The sequence below is a fragment of the Diceros bicornis genome, chromosome 33, assembly GCF_020826845.1.
Source record: "Diceros bicornis minor isolate mBicDic1 chromosome 33, mDicBic1.mat.cur, whole genome shotgun sequence".
Lineage (NCBI taxonomy): Eukaryota > Metazoa > Chordata > Mammalia > Perissodactyla > Rhinocerotidae > Diceros > Diceros bicornis.
Genome location: NC_080772.1, coordinates 2327337 through 2348282, shown reverse-complemented (window position 1 = coordinate 2348282; position 20946 = coordinate 2327337). Strand labels below are relative to the sequence as shown.

Below are 20946 nucleotides of genomic sequence, written 5' to 3'. Positions count from 1 at the left end.
CCATTTTCTAAAACCATTTAGGTAAGAGACTCATGACAGTGTTGTTCAGGTGTTAGGATATGTTCTTATGGAGTTGTTGTCCATGTTCTGTTAAGGTTGTTGATACTTAGTTGCCTCAGTTTCCTGATTTTGTGTGGGTAGGGCCACAGCACCTGTGCCAAGTCCAGTCAGTCAATCCTAGTAGAACTGAACACCCAGTGCTATAGGACTGACACTGTTTCTATGGGTTGTTGGTAGCCTGTCAGGGCAGGAAACTCAGGGAACCTGCGACCTGAGAGAAGCAGGCTGAGAGAGAAACAATAGTGCATTGCACAATACAGCCTGGAGAAATCTGCTCAGAGGGCTGGGGAAGAGAGACGCTCACTAGGTGAGAGCCTTGTGATATCAGCCCACAGTGAAACCCAAAAGTGGATGCTCCTGGTGTAAAATATTCATTAGGTGTCTTGAGGTAAAACCAATAATTTGCACCCACTCACTGGTTATCTGTGCTATATGATTTCAGGGGGTATGGTTAAAGTGTTTGTGGGCCAAGAGCTGTTTGGGCCTGGGCACAAAATCACCAAGGTGGCCTCAAAGGCTACCCCAAAATGACCCCTCAAGGAGCAGTTGGGGCAGAAAGTGGGTGGAGCATTTTGAAGAAATCCTGGGGCAAAGATGTTGTTGTTCGATGGAGTTTGCTACAACTTAGTCTCTCCGCAGGGTAAGCCCTTCAGCTGGGGTACAGTAGGTGATTGGAGGCCAAGTGACAGACCCTGTGACTCCTAATTCCCAGTGCACGGTTAGGCCCCTCAGCCCATTGGACATAAATGGTGGTGGTGTTTGTGAATCATCTTGATGGCAGTGTGGAAAGTATAGGGGACGTGTGGTGGGAGATGTCATGATAGTGTCAGAAGGAGCTGTGTGTGAGATTACAATGCTGAAGGGGAAGGACTGGAGGCGGGTGCAGTGGGTGTGTGACCAACAATGGTCAATGAAGGGACAGCTGGGGTGTAACTGGGGAAATCAGGGACCAGCAGAAGTAATGTGCTTAAAACAAGACACCAGGGCAGGCCCAGTGGCTTAGTGGTTAAGTGCGCGCGCTCCACTACTGGCGGCCCAGGTTCAGATCCCGGGCGCGCACCCATGCACCGCTTCTCCAGCCATGCTGAGACTACATCCCACATACAGAAACTAGAAGGATGTGCAACTATGACATACAACTATCTACTGGGGCTTTGGGGAAGAAAAAAAGGAGGAGGATTGGCAATAGATATTAGCTCAGAGCTGATCTTCCTCAGCAAAAAAAAAGAGGAGGATCAGCACGGATGTTAGCTCAGGGCTGATCTCCCTCACAAAGAAAATAAATAAATAAAATAAAATAATAAAACAAGACACCAGGCCCAAATGGAGCCACTTAGCCTAAGTCTCACGTCAACAAGCCGAGATTTAATTAGACTTTTTGCCCTCCCAGGAAGAGAATCATATACCAGTCAATTGGGAATCGCCTGATGAGCAGCAGGTAGGTCACCTTCCTGATAGAGCCCTGCCATCCCCTAAAGGAAAGTAACATTGCAGTAACCAACCCTCTTTTTTGTGTAGTGTAACTTCCTTGTTCCTGCTCCCTTCTGCCTATAAAAGTCTTTCATTTTATACAGCTCCTTGGAGCTCCTTTCTCTCTGCTAGACTGGAGGCTGCCTGATTCATGAACTGTTGAATAAAGCCAATAAGATGTTTAAAATTTACTCAGTTTTATTTTGTTTTGTACCAGTTTGGTGGCAGCAGTGGGATCCAAAGGAGACATCTGATGGCTTAGGGGATGAGAAACACAGGCATTGGTACCCGGAAAACCTTTGAGTTCTCCATCCTTTTCACTGTTTTTGAGAGCCGTGGGTAAGTTCCTCTCAGCAAGTGCTGTAGAGAAACACAGCAGGGGGCTGTGAGGGAGAGTTGGGCGTCACTGGGTAGGAGGGTCTGAAAGTCCTCACTAGGGTGACATTTGCTGGGACCAGAATGACAAGAGGGAGCCAGCCCTTCAGGGGTCTGGGAGCAGTGTGTCAAGGAGAAGGCACCACTGGTCCTGAGTCTCACAGGCAGAAGTGAATTTGGCCAGAGGAGGTCAGAAATGTGGCCAGTGCAGCTGGAGGGAGGCTGGGAGGAGAGAACAGGAGCTGGGGTGGAAGGTAGGGCCAGGGCCTGGTAGGCTGTGTCAGTTACCTTTCCCTCTCTGACTTCATTGCCCCTAACCTTGCATTTCAAAACTACAAATGTTGACTATCTCACAATTTGTGTGGATCAGCAATCAGGCACGTTTTAGCTGGGTGCCTCTGCCTCAATGAGTTGAACAGGTTGAGGCTGTGGCCTCAACTGAAGCTCAACTGGGGGAGGACTAGCCCCCAAGTTCAGTCTCAGCCTTCAGGGTTCAGTTTGGACAGAGAGCCTGAGTTCCTTTCTGTCTGTTGGCCTGGGCACTCCTGTGCTTCTCTCCTCTATAGGCCTCCACATTGGGCAGCCCCAAAACACTGGTATTTGATTCCTCAGTTACAGGGATTCGACAGAGTGAGAGAGAGAGATGGAACATGAGAGAGGGAGTAAGAGGAAGTGAGAGACTTGTGTAGTTAAAATTTAGACAAGATATCCCATCACTTTGGCTCTTATTATGTTCATAAGCCAGTTACTAACCACTTAGTGGTTCCACGGGGATGGCTATGCCATGGGTGGGGCTTACTGGGTACCATTGTGGAGTCTTCCCACCTCATAGGCCAAGATGAGGCACTTGGGTCTCATTCTCCATAAAACAGGAAACAGTTGAATGGTTTTATGCCACAGAAGGCAGTATCTAAATTTCCATTAGTTTCAAACCCCTCATGATGCTGACCTGAAAATGACGCCAAGTTGGTAGTGACTGTTCCAATATCACATTGCTAGAACCCAGGCCTGTTTTGAGTGGTGTTCTGTGCTACATGTCACCCCTTCTTGTTATTCTTCCATCTCTAAGTTTGTGCTTTAGGTACATGTGACACCAGCCCACAGGGGTAATAGATATTATCTCATATACACCGGGTGAGGTCTCTAGGAAGTAGATTCTAGCCTGATCCCTATGGTGCAGGTTTCGAGACTAGGGAGGACCTGAGAGGCACAGAGACTTTCCCAGGATGCAGAACTGGTAAGAAAAAGGAAGTCTGCATTCATCTCTGTCTCCTCAAAGCTAGGACCTGAGTTAGGTTTCCAGGGAGCTGTTGCTAGGGCTGTGTAGGCCCCTTGTGTACAGTTCAGGAAGTGACATGAGAGAGGAGGGTGAGCAGCCCGGGCTCAGGGGGCAGCTCTGGAGAAATCTGATTGAGGTAAGGGTCCCAGGTAAAGGAATCTTGAAAAATGACCCCATCTCCTTGGTCCTAGGCCTCAACAGATCTTAGAACTCTGGTAACCAGGCACCCACAGCCCCCCATCCAGCTCACTTGACTGGAGACAGTCAAGAAGCAAAAATGTTTAGTTGTTGTATCCCAACTTTTGGAGCATCTGGGCTCAAAAAAGCCCAGAAAGAGAATCTTTTTGATTGTTGCCGACATTGGCTGATCCCTCATCCCTGACGCCTCTGGGTGTCTGACAGGAGGCAGTGAAGGGTAACATGGGGGAGCCCAGGAAATGCTAGTGCAGGCCAGGACACAACGGTGATCCCACCTGATCGACCCAACACTCCAGACCCCTCATGGTGTGTGTGTGTGTTTGTGTGTCTGTGTGGAGTGGGGAAGGCAGGGTATGTGGGGCAGGCCATTCCTGGGCAGGAGCTGGTTGTTAGGTGTCAGAAACCTGGTGGGTCTGTCACGTTCATACCCCAGATCATGGCTGGCCGCATGAGAAGGTGAGCTCCTCTACTCGTATGTTATTGAGCCCTAGAGGTTTCATCTCCTTCCCTCCCTGACCAAAGTTCTTTGCCAGGATGCCCTCTGTGCCTGAAATGAGGAGCAGACTTTCTCTTGGGGGTTGGCCCCAGTGGCAGTGTGCAGGCAGCACCTGATTCCTTCTGGCCCAGCTCCCGGGCAGTCTTTGCAGAACTCCACTCAGGAGGTCATCGAGTAGCTGCCCAATGGTTTCAACTCCATCAACTCACTAGACAAGGCAGAGGTACATGAGGCCACCCACACCATCCAGTGCTGCTCTGAGATGACAGCAGGAGCAGAGGGTCTCCACACTCAGGACCTTGAGATGATGGGGTTGGACCAGAACTAGGGTGGGACCAGTCAAGGGCTGTCTCTTTTTCAAGCTAAAGGGGACGTACATGCAGGTAACCTTGTCTGGTTCAGAACTGAGCTCCAGTGACCCTCTTTCCCTTGTCTGTTGTGAGTTTAGGAGGCCACTGAGGCAGAGCCAGAGGGTAAGGGGGACTGCAGGCTGGCTATTCCTGGAAGGGAAGTGGGATCTTTCCTGTGTTTAGAAGGACACGTGGAAAGTTAGCTATATGGAAGAACCTTTCTCTTTATCCTGCTCCAGCGCCAGCTGCAGAGCTCCAGCCAGCAGCAGAAGCAGAGCAGTGGGCAGTGGTGGAGGTAGAGCTGGGTCCAGCTCCATTGACACCAACCCCTCTAGTTCTGGAGCCAGAATCCCCTCCACCAGCAGTGTTGGAGCTGGAACAAGGGTCGACATCGGCTTCAGCAAGAGTGGGAGCTGCTGAGCTGGAATCACCTGGACCATCATTTCTAACGGGAAGTCCATCTCCACCTGTGGCTAAGAAGCTTGAGAAGAAACCCAACCTCACGGCCTTCCCTCCTAAGCTGGTGGTGGAGCAGTTGACCGTGATGGATGCGGTGAGCAGCTGGGCTCTCAGGGCGGGTTGGGGTAGGCCTTCCCTCTGCCATCGTTGCCCCAGACCTCATCCAGTCTCCTATGATCTGGGCCCGAATCCTGGCTCCACCCCTTACCAACCATATGACTTGGGCAACTTTCTGAACCCTTAAGCCTTTGCTTTCCACCTGCAGAGTGTAGAGGTGGACACTAACAGGACCTGCTGCACAGAGTGGCTGTGCCGACTCCATGAGGTAGAAGAGATGGAAAGCTGGGTGGGGCCTGGCACATCACTCGTGGAGGGGAACTCACTGTGTGCAGCCAGGTCCCTGGTGGCCCAACAGTCTGCTCAGGAGGCTCAACAGCCTCAGGACTTATTAGACACCTGATGTGTACTCCACTACAAGGGAGACAGACAAGGCCTGTGATTGTAGCTGCCACGGGGGGATGTGCATCAGAATGTGGAGTGGGACCAGAGCGGGGATCAGGGTGTTGGAAGATGCCCCCTTGGGATGAGCCGAGTTGAGCCACCATCTGGAGCTTGGAGTTAGCCAGGACGGGCTGGATGCAAATGTCCCTCTCCCTTCCCTGCCAGTACTGGGTCCTGGGTCATCCTGTGTTGGGTGTCCTCGGTGGACAGAGAAGAAAAGCCAGGGACTCTCACAAGGCTCAGGCCACATCCTGAGCTTCCTGAGCTCCAGCTCTAAACTGTGACCTCTGTGTGGGACTTTTGGGAATGTGGACACAGAGCCGGGGTGTGGCAATGCTGGGTGACACTCCCCCTGTTCCCCAGGAGCTCTTCCGGAAGGTGGTGCCCTCTGAGTGCCTGGGCTCCACCTGGGGCAAGAGGAAAAAGCCCAGCAAAGAGCACCTGGCACCCACCGTCCGGGCCACGATCGACCACTTCAGAAGGGTGGCCAGCCTCGTCGTCACCACCTGCTTCGGGGACCCGAGCATGATGGCCCAGGACAGGGTGAGGGTGGTGGAGCGCTGGATCCAGGTGGCCCAGGTGTGCTGTGGGAGGCCCAGTGGAGCCCTTCTCTGGAGACTTGGGAACTGCCTTCACCTTTATCAGGTCCCAGGATTGAAGTGTGTGAACTAAGCCCCTGCAAATCCCTAGGTCCTTCCTGCAGGGGCCCGCTGACTTTGACTCCAGGTCCCAGTGAGAGGATGCTCACTTCCTACCTGGCTCCCTCCCTGGGGTGAGCTAAAATCCTCCTCCTTGTGAGTGTTACTCTTTGGGTCCTAAACGTGCCCTTCTGAGGATCCCTGAGCATCTGTCTCATCCAGGAGAGGAGATTTAAATAGAAGGGGACTGAAGCTAGAGCAAGCAGGGTTCCAGCGCCCCACCTCACAGCTCATTCTCTTCTCTTACCCAGGAGTGCAAGATCTTGAAGAACTTCTCCTCGCCCCACACTGTCATCTATGTTCTGAAGAAAACCATCATATGCCACCTGAAGAACACATGAGGGAAGTTTCCCGGTGGGTAGGCCTTTCTCCATAGGAGGACCAGGGTGAATGGGGGATCTCCCGTATGTCTGCCATTGGCCCCTCAGTCAGCTGGGAACTCCTGGGAGGCAGCAACTGCTTGGAACAGGGCCTGGGCCTCTGCGGTGGGTCTCTAAGTCTCCTGGTGTCTTTAGTGCACCAATTCTGCTTCAGGACTCGGTTTCCCTAAATGCCAGGTACTGGGTTGAGCCACATTGGAGATTTTCAAGTGTTTATAGCAACAGAACTCTATGCCCAGTTGAAACTGAAAGTGGTCAAAAGATAGCTGCTCTGTATAACAGGGGAATGGAGACCCTAGTGACCAACAGGAGAGCCCCTTCCCAGTCCCACGAGACCTTAGCGCTCAGAGGAGCCCAGTGACAGCGCAAGACCTTGGAGGGTGGAGTGGAATGGTACCAGTTGACTCGAGTCAGATGTCCAGTGTCGGAGGCGAGTGGTGCTGGAGAGAAATGCGGTGAGGGGACTATGGCCTCACTGACACTGTCCTCGACCCTGACAGGAGGGCCCCTCCACGTTTGCCCCCCGGAGAGCAACCCCCAGAGAGTGCAGGAGAAGCAGCAGCAGCAGCAGCAGCAGGTGAGTGTGCCTGTGGGGGAGGGGCTCTGCCCTGCCAGCTGGAGGCCTCAAATCAAGAGAGGAGGGCCCTTCCTCCTGGTGCCACAGTGTCTGAATCCCCCAGTAGAACTGACCAGAAGGAGGGCCTGGAAGAGCTGGTGCAGGATGGGTGTGTTGTGGGGTGGGCCAGGGACCTCATACCCTGTGATTTGCCAGAAGCTGGCCCTGGGAGTTGAGGAGGAGGAGTGTGGTGTTCTTGGGGTGTAAAGCAAGGAGAAATTGAGGGGAGTCTGCTAAGGGTCCTAGGCTGCTCCCTGTGGGAACCCTGGGGTGGGCCAGGAGGCTGTGGTTGTGGACTTTTCAGGGGAGGGTCTGCAGGGGGTCGACTTGAGAGCAAGGGCTCATCCCACCCGCACCCCAATGTCACAGGGTGTCATCCCCTATCTTGGCACTATCCTTGGTGACCTGCTTATGCTGCGTCTGGCGATGGGTGATTATCTCTAGGTGGGTGAACCTGAGGACCAGACAGGAAGGACCAGGATCCTGAGCCTTGGGATGCGAGAGCCCCCGAAATGAGCTCCAAGCTCTCAGCACTTGACACATCTCTCCTGTGAGCCTCGCAGCTTCCCCTGGGATCTGGGGCAGCAGGCCTATCTTAGGGATTAGTGAACAGAGGCTCCACCTGAGACACCCATTCTGGTTCCCCAGGCTGGGGAAGCTCAGAGCTGCCTGATGGCACAGCCACGTGAGGTTTTATCTGAGCTGGACTCAGCCTCTAACTCCCATGCTGCCCATGGAGGGAGAGAGGGGTCAGCCCCCCCCAAGTCAGGCAACACATAAGTTGCTGAGCAGTCCCCTCTGTCGGAGGCCTCAGCCTCCAAATCTGTCATCAGAAAGGGTTGTGCTGCCAGGCCCCTCAACCTCCCCGCCATGTCCTCCTTCTCTGGAGCCCAGAGCCCGGCCTACGTCCAAGTCCTGTTTTCTCTGCATGCTCCGCCCCCTCTGGGGACCTGGCAGTAGTGCAACGTGAGAAGGGGTGGGCATAAGGGGCTAGTCAGGCTGTGGCATTCTGTCTGATGGACTCTGGCTGTCTGCCTTCCAGGGGAATGAGATCAACCTTAAGAAAAGGACTGAGGTGAGCAGCTGCGGCACGCCCTGTAGGGGAGAGGAAGGAGGTGGAAATCAGAGACACTCTGGGCAGAACAGTCCCTGGCTCCACCCCCTGTATCTTACATTGAGTGGAAGACTTCGATAACAGAGAAGTGGGAGACCCATCCAATTGACGGCTGGGTTGAGGGGAGGATGGCATCAAGGAAAACTTCCTGGAGGAGGGGCTGATTATTCCCATTCTGAGAACTGGTAGAGCCTGGATGGAACTGGAGGGAAGGAGGGTTGCCAGGACTGGTCCCCTGCACCACTCCTCACCCCCAACAGGGCCCCTGAAGCATCCCCCACCCAGGCCCTGTCTGCATCATCCCCTTCCCTCTGGCCCCAGGAATACCGAGTCATGAGGGAGATGCTGCTGCTCCCGGTGGCTGCAAAGAATTACAACCAGAGCCGGAGGAGTGATTTGGGTCCTGATTCCAGGACATGGAGCTGCTCAACGAGAATGATAGTTGAGGCTGTGCAGGAGTTGAGTGAGGGCAGGGGTGGACTCTCCATGTTGGCCAGTCCAGAGAGCCTGTCTCCGTGGCCCCCTGCTCAGCCCCAGGCCTTATTGCATGGCGACCCTGGGACACCCAGACTCCAGCTGCTGGGCAGGCAGTGGGGGGAAACTCTGAGGTGTGGCTCCTGGTAGGCTCAGAGGTGCCTCTCTGTACTGTAGCTACAGCCTGTCCTGCCTGCTGGAGCCCCAGACCTAGTTGGCCAGCAGAATATTCAAGGCCAAGAAGAACCGGCCATCATCAAGTTCAGGGGTGAGAGAGTGCCTGGGCCAGGGTGACTGACTCCTAGGGGTTCAGTAAAGCTTTGAGCTAAGTGTGTCCTTGGGGAGTCCAATAGCTGGCACTGGGATCCCAGCTCCACTATTGAGCAGTCCTGTGACTGGGGTGACTCTCTTCAGCTTCCTGAGACTCCGTTTCCTCCTCTGTGAAATAGGTGATACTAAATGATGGCTCCCGTGGCAGGGACAAATGGGGTACTGGTGGCTGACAGCACTGAGCACAGGGTCTGCAGCACCCAGTTCAGTGGGGACAGGGTGGGGGGCCATGATTCTGAGGGAGGCCCCCCAAGATAACCCGACTCTTCTACTCAGCCCTCAGGCCCCAATACCGAGCCCCGTACCAGTGGCAAATCACAGCCCCATTCTCAGCAGCGGGGACACAGCTGGGATGCTTTCGATGCACTGGGCCAGCTCCTCCCACCTGACAGGAAGGGGAGCATTGTAAGCTGATTCCTGGGGTCCCCTGAAGCCCAAGAGAGAGGGGACGACCCCTTCTCAGCTCCCTGACATCCCCCAGCACCTATGCACCCATTGGGGAGGGACAGTAGTTATTTGTTGTAAATAATAAATGCCATGTTTGAATATTATATTAAAGTCCTCTTCCCTTTACAGCCTGGAAGTTGTGGTGTGGTTCTGTCGCTTTCTGTAGGCATGTAAGGGAGACACAGAATCTCACATTTCTCCTTGAATCAAGAACTCTTCCCGGTCATCAGCTTATTGTATGTGGGAGAAGCGAGAAAGGCCAGCCCCTTCCCTGGCTAGTGGGGACACTCCCAAGTCCCCCTAACACCGAGGACCAGTTCATTTCAGTATCATTCAGCTCCTCCAGGAGCAGACATGGCCCACCACCCGTTCTCCTGAGATTTAAAGGTTGAAGGTACTTTCACAGGCAGAGAAACAACCACTGAAATGTGGGTGACTTTAAAACAGCAGTAGCCAGGACCATGTTGTGCCACAGGCAGGGGCTGCCTTTCTAATTCGGGAGGAAGAGGGAATGTTTTCTGCTTCTCTTGTTGAGGTTTCTTTTGACCAAATTTTAGGAACTTGTTGTTTTCTAGTTCAAGCTCTGGGATTACATCAGCTCTAAGTGGGGAAAACAAGGGAAAAAGATCAAAACATGCACGTGGAGAGGACATGGCCCGAGGAAGTTCATTTGCAGATGGACTAAAGGCAGGCAGGACTTTCCCTCCTGAGGCCCCTCTAGGGGCTCCGTGTTCACCCCTGACCTAGATTTGAATCCTGCTGTGATCCCTGTCCAGGACTCTGAATTCCTTTTCCTGCTTGATTTGTATCCAGGAGGAAAGATTTGTGATGCAGCTTTTAAGGCTACAGCTGGGCCTTGTTACATAAACATGACTGCTCCCTGTGAACTAGGATTTTCAGCACCCCTGCCTTCCTTATGCAATTCCCTTTAGGGCAGAAATTCCCTAGAAGGCCCCCAGCCTCCTCCGTGGCTTGGCCTGATGGATCCCGAGTGAGCTCTGCTTTGCCAGGTTAAGGGACCATAATCCTGGCCATTCAGTGACCCCACATTGTCCCTTGTTGTCCAAGGTGGCTTCTGAGCCCGTGTCCTTCTGAGGTCCATGGTCTTGGACAATCCTCCAGTTTACACACTCAGTGTTGGTGTTCCAAACTTGTCCAAATGTGGCAATTGGGCCCGAGCCCTTAAAGTGTGTCAACCCTGGGTGTCTGTGTTTTTTCCCCCAGTCTTGTGCTGTGGTTACATTACAACCACCTGCTGGGGTGTGAACCCTGTTTGGAGCTTTGAAAGATCAGGTATGACAGGGGTTGGGGGGGGTCCAGCAGGGAATGCCACGGAACTGATGATCCATGGACGTGCATGAACACAGCCTTACCAATTAAAATACTGAAATGCTTCCCATCTGGAGGTGAATAGACACTGCTCTGAGCTCACACCGAGAACCCACCCCGTGACTAGCAGCTTTCAAAGGGTTACCAAGTGGCATTTTGAACCTCTTCCCTTGGGAACACCCTGTAAGACAAGGGCCAGATGAATCGCTTGGCACTTGTGAGCTATCCCCTCCTTTCTGATGGCTGCAAGTGTCACCCAGACACACAGGCTGGACTCTGCCAGGGATGCCTTCTCAGGACAGCCAGAAGCTGAGGATGAATCCTGGTTCCCGGCATCCCAGGCTCTTCCTGACACGGCACAGCCACCCAGGAAAGTGATTTGGTAATGGAAAGACTGGGAAGGCCCTACTTTTCCTCCAAAGAGAAAGAGAAGTGCAACAGTGAAAGCTTGATCCCTCAAATAGACAATTAAATCCCAACAAGCAGTGGGTTCTTGTCAGATTACTGACGCTGAAAAGGCCTCTTTTGATAATAGCACAAGCCCCCAACTGCCATGTCCATCTTTACAAATCAAATTTCTAACACATGTGGATCTAAAATACTGAGGGAAATATGGTATTTCCTTAGATGCAACTCTGAATTAGCATGCAACAAAGAACATAAAAATGGAGACCTAGAAGTAAATATCTAATTTGAGAACATAGACATCAAAGAGCTTTTGATATAGTATTTTGGAATCTATTGGAATATTAGACAAAACGAATAATCCACTTTAAGTAGGTTTTACTGTCACTGTGAGGGGAAAAACTGAATCATCCCGTGATGTTGATAACTCGCTGTTGACTTGAAAGTAAAAATAAATAATGTGCATAGTAAAGGAAAATGATAGAACAACATGAAAAAGGAAGATCCTTCTCTCCTCACCTGAAACTCAAACTCTAACCTCAGAAAGAAACTGCTGTCTATATTTTCTATGTCACGCAGCAGAGTTTAATAAAAGAAACGTATTGGTATGTTTTAAAGTTTCAAGAGCTCAAAGCCAGAAAAAATTAGGGACGCTGCCAAGAGACCTCACTGAGGTGCCTACTCCATTTCATCTGCAGTCAGGACGTCCTTCTTGGCCCCTCACTTTCTCTGCCTTGCTAGCAAGTCTGTCCACCATCAGTGCTGTCACCAGTCTCTCTCCTGTGCTCTTCACTGCCCTGTCCTCCTTCCTGATACCTTCCTCAGTCGCCAGAAATTGTTGGCAGTGGTGCTGTGGAATGCTCAGATCAGCTCCTGGAATCATCTCTGCCAAATCTGAAGACCGGCAGGTGTGGGCATGGGACCTGGAGTGCAGACCACCTGCGAGCACACCTGGCAGGGATTCACCTGTGTGACTAGGTGCAAGTTTTTGCAACGCTTTGGCAAGATTGAAAGGACTTACCAGTTGTCCTGCACTGCTGCAGGCCTGGAGTCCTTGCAGTCTCTCGGGCTAGCAGACCTGGTGGGGCTGGTCCAAAGGGTCCTCCCAGAGACCCGTCACCGCCAGGATGGGATGGGATTCTAGTACTCGGCCTCTTGAATATGTCACTGGACATCCTCAAAGGGATGAAGATGCTTAAACCAGGCTTTGGTTTGGACTGGTTCCCACAGTTACACTGCTTCTTCTGTGAAGATGTGACTATCATCCTTCTTTTCCTCTTACCCTACAAAAATAAATCATGAATTGGGTCAAATGATAAAGGAAGCCTGCCTTTTTAGGACAATTATCCTGGCTGTTTTGTACTTCCACCCTCCCTCTATCCTCTGGGGATAGATCTGACTTGTGTCCTGGGATGTCATCAGGCAGATTTGCATCAAGAACACTCAAGGCTACTCCAGATCATTTCTCCTCCCCCAACCTGTTAACACCCCTGCTTGTTTGAGTGTGTTTCTATTCTCTTCTTGTCCTTGTCACTCTCAACCGCACAAGTCCTGACACTCTCTCAGGACAGTCAGTCCCCAAACCTTTACTAAATCCCAAATCCTACCATTTCTGTGTTTTCTGACTACTCATTTTCTTAATCTATTGACCACTTGGTGTTCGTAGAAGTTAAATCAATAGTGACATTATCAACCACCCCCTGTTAAGGACTTACTCCCATATCCCAGATGTTCACATAATCCAAACAGTTATGGTCAAAAGTAAATAGTTCAGAAAACATATTCACTCACCATAAATTCCCAATCTCTAATACTTTTTATTCAAACACTCATACAGTAGATACCTGTCCCTTAAGATCAGAAGTAATGTCAGATCACCGATCCTCACCTTAAGTTCCTCCTACACCTATCAATCCTGGATTCCATGGACTATGATCTCAATAGTTTCCTTGGAATAATAAAAAATTCCTTACCACTCATTTATGTTGTAAACCTCCAAACCCAGAAGATCCCGATTATCTGCCATGCCATAGCTACTGCTGGTCTTATAACAAGAGGAGGAAAAAGCACGAAACATTATCTTTTGATACCATTGTAAAAACAAAACCATCTGCATCAACTGGGAAGCACGCATAATGCCTGAAAATTTTGTTCTTTTTTTTTTTTGTTGGGTCAATAACAAAAAGAAAAATCAATTAAAAAATGGGCAATGGATCAGAATAGACTTTTTCCAATGAAGACATACGAGGGGCCAATAGGTGTATGAAAAGATGTTCGGCATCACTAATCAGGGAATGCAAATCAAAACCACAATGAGCTATCACTTCACACCTGTTAAGATGGCGATTATCAAAAAAACTAAAGATGGCAAATGTTGCTGAGGATGTGGAGAAAAGGAACCCTTGTGGGAACGTAAACTAGTACAGCCATTATGGAAAACAGTATGGAGCTTCCTCCAAAAATGAAAACTAGCATATGATCCAGCAATCCCACTTCTAGTATATACCCACAGGAATTGAAATCAGGGTCTCAACGAGGTACCTGCACTCTAATGTTCATTGCAGCTAATTCACAATAGCCAAGACACGGAAGTAACCTAAATGTTACTGATGGATGAATGGAGGAAAAAATGAAATATTAGTCAACCTTGAAAAAAGAAGGAATTTCTGCCATTTTTGACAACATGGATGGACCTAGAAGACATTATGCTAAGTGAAATAAGGCAGACAGAGAAAGGCAAATACTCACTTATATGTGGAATCTAAAATAATCAAACTCATAGAAGCAGAGGTTAGAATGGTGGTTACCAGAGGCTGTGGGTGTGGAGAAATGGGGAGCTGATGGTCAAAGGATACAAAATTTCAGTTATCAAGATAAATAAGTTCTGGAGATGTAGGACAAGCATAGTGCCTACAGCTGACAAGACTGTATTGCATACGTCACATTTGTTAATAGAGTAGATATTAAGAGTTCTTACCACAGAATAATAGTAATAAAGGAGGTGAGAGAAAACTTTGGGAGGTGATGGATATGTTTGTGGACTTGATGGTGGTGACAGTCTCAAGGGTGTATACTTATGTCCAAATTCATCAAGATGTATATGGAAAAGTATGACATAATCATTGATTCCTCTGCACCTTGAAATACACCATGTCCTCATCACAAGAGAAAAAAATTTGTAACTATGTGTGCGGACGGATGTTAACGGGACTTATTGTGGTGATCATTTCAACATATATACAAACAATGAATCATTATGTTGTACCCCTGAAACTAATATAATGTTGTACATCAACATTACCTCAATAAAAACAATATAACAGAGAAAACCATTTGAATATTGTAAATGAGTTCAGTGAATCCCTGAAACTGCCCCATTCCCATATGAGAGTTACTGGAAGCAGAGAGGATGAAGTAAAATGGAAGAAAGTTGTACAAAACAGTAGCCAAATTAAAATCATTTAAGTTGCTATGAGCTCCTTTTGGCAAAGTTCTGTGAGCACTGATCTTTCACATTTTCCTGGAAAAGCATACTTTCAGATCCAAGCCATAATAGTTTCATCATTTGCTCTAATAAGACAATTTCAACTTAATAAATAAAACCAAAAGCATCCCTTATGTATGAATAAAGTTAGTGAACTTTACAGAGAAAAGAGCATATTTGCACAATCTCAATAAAGGAAACAGAAGAACTGTATGATGATCGATTCTCATTCAAGCTTATCTTTGAAAGCCAGTAAAACCAGGTTCTCTTTTCAAGGATGTGTGTAGAGCTGTCAGCCTTGGAAGACAGAAATAGTGACCTCCTCGGGAACAAAGGGCAGTCTTGCTTACTGCCCAGTGTAATAGAAATAACACCCCTCCCTGGGGCAAAGGTCAGCAGACTTCCCGCCCATTATCAAAGATTTGAGTTCCTTAAGCTCTGAGTTCCTGCAAACCTCTGCATGTCACCTGGCCCACTGTGTATCATCCTGTAGGAAGTGGGATTTAGTGAACCAGTGCAAATGCTGATACTCTGGCCACTGCTATTGCTGTGACATTAAGTCCTTTGTCTCTGACCCATGGATCTCATGTCTTTGCCAACATCTATAAGACCATGGTAGGCTGACTTATTAGCTTGCAGGTAAGGTAAAAATATCAGACCTTCCACAGTTCCTGACAAGCGCTTTAAGTAACTAGTAGTCTTAGGAACAGAGAGTTACCCAGAACAATATGCATGGATGGTCTTCATACAAGACTTCATGCAAGCAAAACTTTAATAAGTCTCTCTGACCTCTTTTATTTCTACCCCAATTAGAAGGAGAGGCACCAAGCTATTACAGACCTAGGGCTTGTGCAAGCCACCTGGAGACCTAGTGACCAGAAACTTCCCATAGGGACCAAAGACAGATGGGCATGTTTCCAAAATGGACACCTATGCCTCCCTATCATCCAAAAAACAGTACATTATCTTAATTTATGGTGATTTGATTCATTAAAATCTTGTGATGGGCCAAAGATACACTTCTAAGAGGAGTGAGGCACATGGCAGTTGTAAGTAGATTAACAGATTTGGTGAATATGAAACTCTAAACTAAACTTAGTGTTCTAATCAACTATAAGGTACAACAAATTTAATTAGATCAATTAAATGATATTTAATGGTATGCCTGATTATTACTCTGCAATAATGATCAAGAAGCTCATATAAATAACTATAATTGGTCTTACTTTAAAATATGATAGTCAAGACTGTTTGAGATAAGCTGGAGTGAAGGAAGGGGAGAAATAGACAGCTGCTCTGAAGCCACTCTCAAGACAGCTGGATCTACATGTAACCCAGGAGATCGAGGCAGATGGCTGTGTGCCTAGATCCTCCCTGAATTGTGGTTCTCAGGGATGTCACGGGGCTGAAGCAGCTTCCTGAATCATGTTTACACGTCCATGTGTACAATACCCCTGACCATGAGGATGAAACACCATTCAATCATCCCTTACACCCCTCTAATTTACAATTAGATTTCAAAATCATTGTATCATTACATGATAATTTATTCCTCAAACGTGTAGGATGCCGAGCTAAAAGAAAATCAAATTTCAATGGCTTATTTTCTTTGAAGGACCAAGATGTTCTTTCACACTTGGAATCCGGATTAGAGGATAAATCCAAGTAAATGGAAACAACTTAAGAAATGGACAGAGGAATATTTCATTCCTATATACACAGTTTTCACTGTGGCAAAAACAGAGTTACATTTTAAAAGAATTAGAATTTTTTGAAATTTTATAGATATTAAAGACATTGTTTTGCTTATATTCCCTTTAGTTTACCAAATGAAACTCACTCTTTAATGGCCATTTCTAGCATTGAGTGCTAATAGCAGCAGCTTTTTAAAATTCTTATTTTTCCCAGGTCAAAGATCAAGGGCAGAGGTCATCAAGAGGTCAAGTATAATCTACCTACGGATGTGGCAGGTTTAACTATGGATGTTCAAGCCAGACATTGCCAGCAGAACAAAAACTCTTCACCCATAGTTGAGTTTTTAATAGTAATCACAAAGACTTAAGAATATCAAAGGAAATTCTTTTTTTTTTTTTTGTTTTTTTTTTTTTGTGAGAAGGACCAGCCCTGAACTAACATCCAATGTCAATCCCCACCTTTTTTGCTGAGGAAGACCGGCTCTGGGTTAACATCCGTGCCCATCCTCCTGTACTTTATATGGGACACTGACACAGCATGGCTTAACAAGCAGTGCATCGGTGTGCACCTGGGATACGAACCAGCAAACCCCGGGCCGCTGCAGCGGAGTGCGCGCACTTAACCACTTGCACCACCGGGCAGGCCCTCAAAGGAAATTTTTTATTAAGAACCAAAGTTATAGATTCCTATCTTGTGTTCAATACTTTGAATTTTTGACCCAAATCATATATATCGATTGGACCATGTTCAATTCTATGATCTTTGGAAGATTCAGCCTACAGCTGAAGAGAAACAGATATGACATCAATATCTTATCCTCTCTTAAGTCCAACTGAGATCCCCTGGAGTCAGAAGTTTTTAAGACAAGAAAAAGTCATCCTTCTGAACAGAGAGAGTAGAGGCTATTCAAACGTTCAACTTTAAATTGTTAACATGACTTGTTAGAATGTGATGGAACGAGCATAATACCTTCTAAGTTTCAAGATTTTTCTCCAGAATACTGAGATGGATGACCTTGAAGGCCAGTTTCCCCATAAATGTATTTATTCAGTGATAAAATTAATTTCCCTATAAAATAATTCCCATAAAAATGTTAAAAATATATCATAGTCTCTCACTAAAGGGAAACAAAGCAAACTGAGCAGTTGAATTGCAGTGCAATAAATTCTATACAAGGATCTTAATGCAGCGTTATGTATAATAGTGAAACTGGATGTAATCCCATTTCTATCAAAGAAGAAGTAAACAGATTATGGTATTCCTGTTCTTTGGAATACCTCTAAAACATCTAAAATGGTAAGTTAGAATGATGTGCACTGATAACGGGAGACGTCTATGATTTATGGTTTAGGAAACAGCAAATTGCAAAACGATGTAGTTATGTAATTTATGTTAAAGAACTTTATGTGTATTTATAAATACATAGGAAATGTCCAGAAGAGTAAACCCCACCCTGTTAACAACAGTTCCCTCTGAGTAGGGGAGTGAGTTTTCAGGGAAGAGGATGAAAGTGGAGGGTTTCACTTTATATAGATCTGTGTAATTTGACATTTTTAACAGTATGTATTTCTTTCATAATTAGAAAAATGAGTGATGTGGCCATTTTGTGCAGGGCAACAGTATTCTATTCACCAGGCTCTGTGATGTATGTTACTGCACAGCACGGACTGTAGGAGAAAGCCCAGAGGAGCAATGAACACAAAGAAGACATAACACCCGCAAAAAGTCAGTGGAGTATTTCTACATAACAAACCTTCCAGGCGAGTGACGGTGAATATCCACTGCTCCAGCTCTCGCAATAAACCTAGAACCTTCCCAGGATAAGCCAGATGACCACGCCCAACTAGTCCACTCCCTGCCCTGGGCCTGTTTGTGCAAGGTGACTGCCATCAAGCAGATAATGGACTCAGGATGCGGTATATGCCTTTGGGGAGGCTGGCAGAGAGGCATAAACTGGAGCACACCTGAGAGGCAGAGTTCCAAGTGGAGATTCAAAATGTACCAAGAAATTTTGTGAAGTGAAGGAAGCTACTCGACCTCTCTGAGCCTCAGTTTCCCCCCCCTGTAAAATGGGGATCACAGGTCTACTTCACAGAGCTGTTGGGGAAGATACATAAAAGTGCCTGTGACAGCCAGTGTCCACATTATTAACAAAGTCGTATCAGACTTCAGAATAATCGATGAAAAGAATAATGTTAATGAGACCAAAGATGAGATGCCCAGCTTCGTAAGCAGCATGAGAATGAGAGGAGTTCTGACTAAGCAGGGTTCTTCACAGCTCCACTGGAAAGAACGAACACGGGCTACACCAGGATAAGTCGCTGTTTTACAGTGACCCGTGTAGTGAGGGTGGGTCCCTAAAAACACTGCGAAATACAGTTACACACAGTGGCTCCTAGGAAACAACTACAAAGCAATCAACACAGCAGAGAGGAATGGGAAAGGGGCAAGCAGGGGAGGGTCATAGCCACAAAATCTGATGGAAGACACTGAACCACAAAGAGCGCCCAGCTCTGTCAACAGCTGCTGTGGTTGCACCAGGAGATCAAACGTCTGAGAAAGCCATTGTGGGGACTGCTGGGAGCACAGTGGTCACTGCAGCCACACCCCAACAGCAGTGCATCAGAGCACACACACCCCGAAAATTTCCTCTCCATTAATTCTTGTTTTAAGATGATGAATAGCCTCATGTTACAATGTCTCCTTCCAACCCTTGTGATCGAATGTTGTCAGAACCCCCTGAAGAAGGCACAGGCCAGAGTAGGATGGAACGCTGGGCGCTGGGGGAGCAGCACTGCACCTGACCACACGGACTATCATCTGGGCCTATTGAACACGAGAGAAGAATCCAAGGATGTGGTCTAATGAGAATTCCCTGTCTTGCCACATTCAGAGACACCATCGAGTTTCTCGTCCAGTCTTTACAAAAATGTTAGAGAATTCATGTTTCATTTATTCATAAAGAGGCAAATTCTTGACAAAGTGACAGGGTCCAGTTTCCATGACCAGGTTTTTCAGTTGTTTTGATAATATCCCACATTCAGGAATTCGACATGTAACCTACTGGGATGTATAATATAAACAAGCACTTTTTTTCATGTAGATCAATGCCCAGATTTTTAGGGAGGACATAAGTCATGAAAGTTGCTAACCCTTCCTCCACAGGTTTCAATAGAACTTTTAAGTTAATTTACCAACCTCAGGAAAAGAGAATTTGGCCATTCAAATTTTTTGTTTCTGCATTCAAGTGTACAGTACAGCCAAGAGAATGAACAGAAAAAAATTGACAAGAAGATCTTGCTTGCATTTCATCTTTTGCAAATAAGCAAGCTATTTTATGCTCTGTTCCATTCACTAGTCTAATCAATTTTTGAAGAATACGGTACATCTGACTATCCCTGGGCGTGTTTATCCAGGAAATTTGCCGGAATCCAAAGCAGAGATGTTAAAGCTGACGGATTTCAAATGCTGCCCAAGTGCTGTCTACCTTACACATCCCTCTCCCAAAGGCGGACCACCTTTCTCATCCTGAGGGATCAGAGTCGTCACCTGTGTCTCTGAGAGACTGGCCACTCAGGCCTGAGCTGAGATTAGGTGATCAATCTAAAGGGCAAAATACTTAAGCTATTCTCATCTTGAGGATGCTGTTTCAGAGGCCTCTGCACTGGAATGGGTTAGTGAAAATGGCCTACTAGATACTTTCCTGGGAATTGGCTTGTTCTCCTCTGCTCTTAGCGGATCCTGGGGAAACCAGTGATTAACCTCAAGGATGCCTCAATTTCCACATCTGCGAAAAAGGCAAGCAACAGCCAATGTTACCACCCTGCAAAGCTCTTAAGTTGTGCTTGCAAGAGGGGTCACAAGGGCGAATTTCTTCCAAAAGCTAATGAAATGTTGGCACTTTGGCTGGAGAAGGCAGAGGGCAGCAGGAAAAGTGGAAAGTTTCTGAGATGTCAAACCAGTTCCCATAAGCATTTTAGAGAAGCACCTGGCCCTGGACTAGGTAGGAGGCTGTGGAAAGACCCACAGGCACGCAGGTGGGAGGAGGAATCAAGCCACGGAGGGAGGCGGTGTGGAAGAGGGGCGAGTCTGGCTTCAACTTTGGTCAAAAGCAGTTGCACACTCCAGGCCCGTGGCTGCCCATGCAGCTGCCACACCCTCCTAACTCCCTGGTCCCGCTCGTCCCATCACACCCCTCCGGGGCTCAGTCCACATGGAGCAGGTGCAGGACAAGTGTCTGCAGCCAATGACGGTTTGGCCCTCGGCCAAGCACACACCACGTTGTTCCTCACCCTAGGGCTAGGCACCGCCCTATGCCCAGAGCATCCTGGGAGTTGTAGTCCTGCAACCCTGCAGGCTGCCTGCTGAGAGCAGTTAAGAGACAAAAGCTCCCAGCATGCACAGCTAGGGGCCCCAATTCCCGCCTCGTCCCTCCGCCCCTGGGCCCCAATCCTCTGCTTCTCCACCCCACCCTCTACCCCGCCTCTTCTCTATACCACACCCACCCTCCATGACCTGCGCACCCCCCAGAGTATGCGCAGTGGGGTTGGACTGTATCCCTTGAGGCCAGTGCTCAGGTAGGGGTGGGGCTCACCAGCCTGGCTGTTGCTGAGGATGCTTGCAGCCCTAGTGGAAGCACCCTGGCCAGTATTTGAAAAGTAAATTCAATATCTAAAATGGAAATACCGGGTGCCTGGGAACCCGGAATTTGCCTTTTCAAGGCCACCTGTCATTCCATCCCCTGCATCCCTGCAGGCTGCCATGATTCGCCCTCTGGACCCCGTGG

General features: G+C 48.1%; 1 protein-coding gene and 1 long non-coding RNA gene across 2 annotated transcripts; both read left to right on the top strand.

Moving 5' to 3' along the window:
• The first annotated feature begins 678 nt into the window (after positions 1 to 678).
• Positions 679 to 4543, top strand: LOC131396463 (uncharacterized). The gene is made up of 3 exons (XR_009216564.1): positions 679 to 1498; positions 1748 to 1869; positions 4468 to 4543. It is a non-coding gene; the product is annotated as an uncharacterized LOC131396463 (long non-coding RNA).
• A 180-nt stretch (positions 4544 to 4723) lies between these two features.
• LOC131396457 (ral guanine nucleotide dissociation stimulator-like) lies at positions 4724 to 9069 on the top strand. Its single transcript, XM_058528683.1, has 6 exons — positions 4724 to 4781; positions 5552 to 5767; positions 6138 to 6240; positions 6767 to 6843; positions 7252 to 7432; positions 8318 to 9069. The coding sequence occupies exons 1-3, from the start codon at positions 4773 to 4775 to the stop codon at positions 6225 to 6227; spliced, it is 315 nt and encodes a 104-aa protein (XP_058384666.1). The 5' UTR covers positions 4724 to 4772; the 3' UTR covers positions 6228 to 6240; positions 6767 to 6843; positions 7252 to 7432; positions 8318 to 9069.
• The last annotated feature ends 11877 nt before the right edge of the window (positions 9070 to 20946 follow it).

What these genes read in the sequence shown, in the direction of transcription:
- LOC131396457 (XM_058528683.1), top strand. An exon ending in GCTGGATCCAGGTGGCCCAG is followed by an intron (nt 5,768 to 6,137) that starts GTGTGCTGTGGG and finishes TCTCTTACCCAG; the next exon opens with GAGTGCAAGATCTTGAAGAA.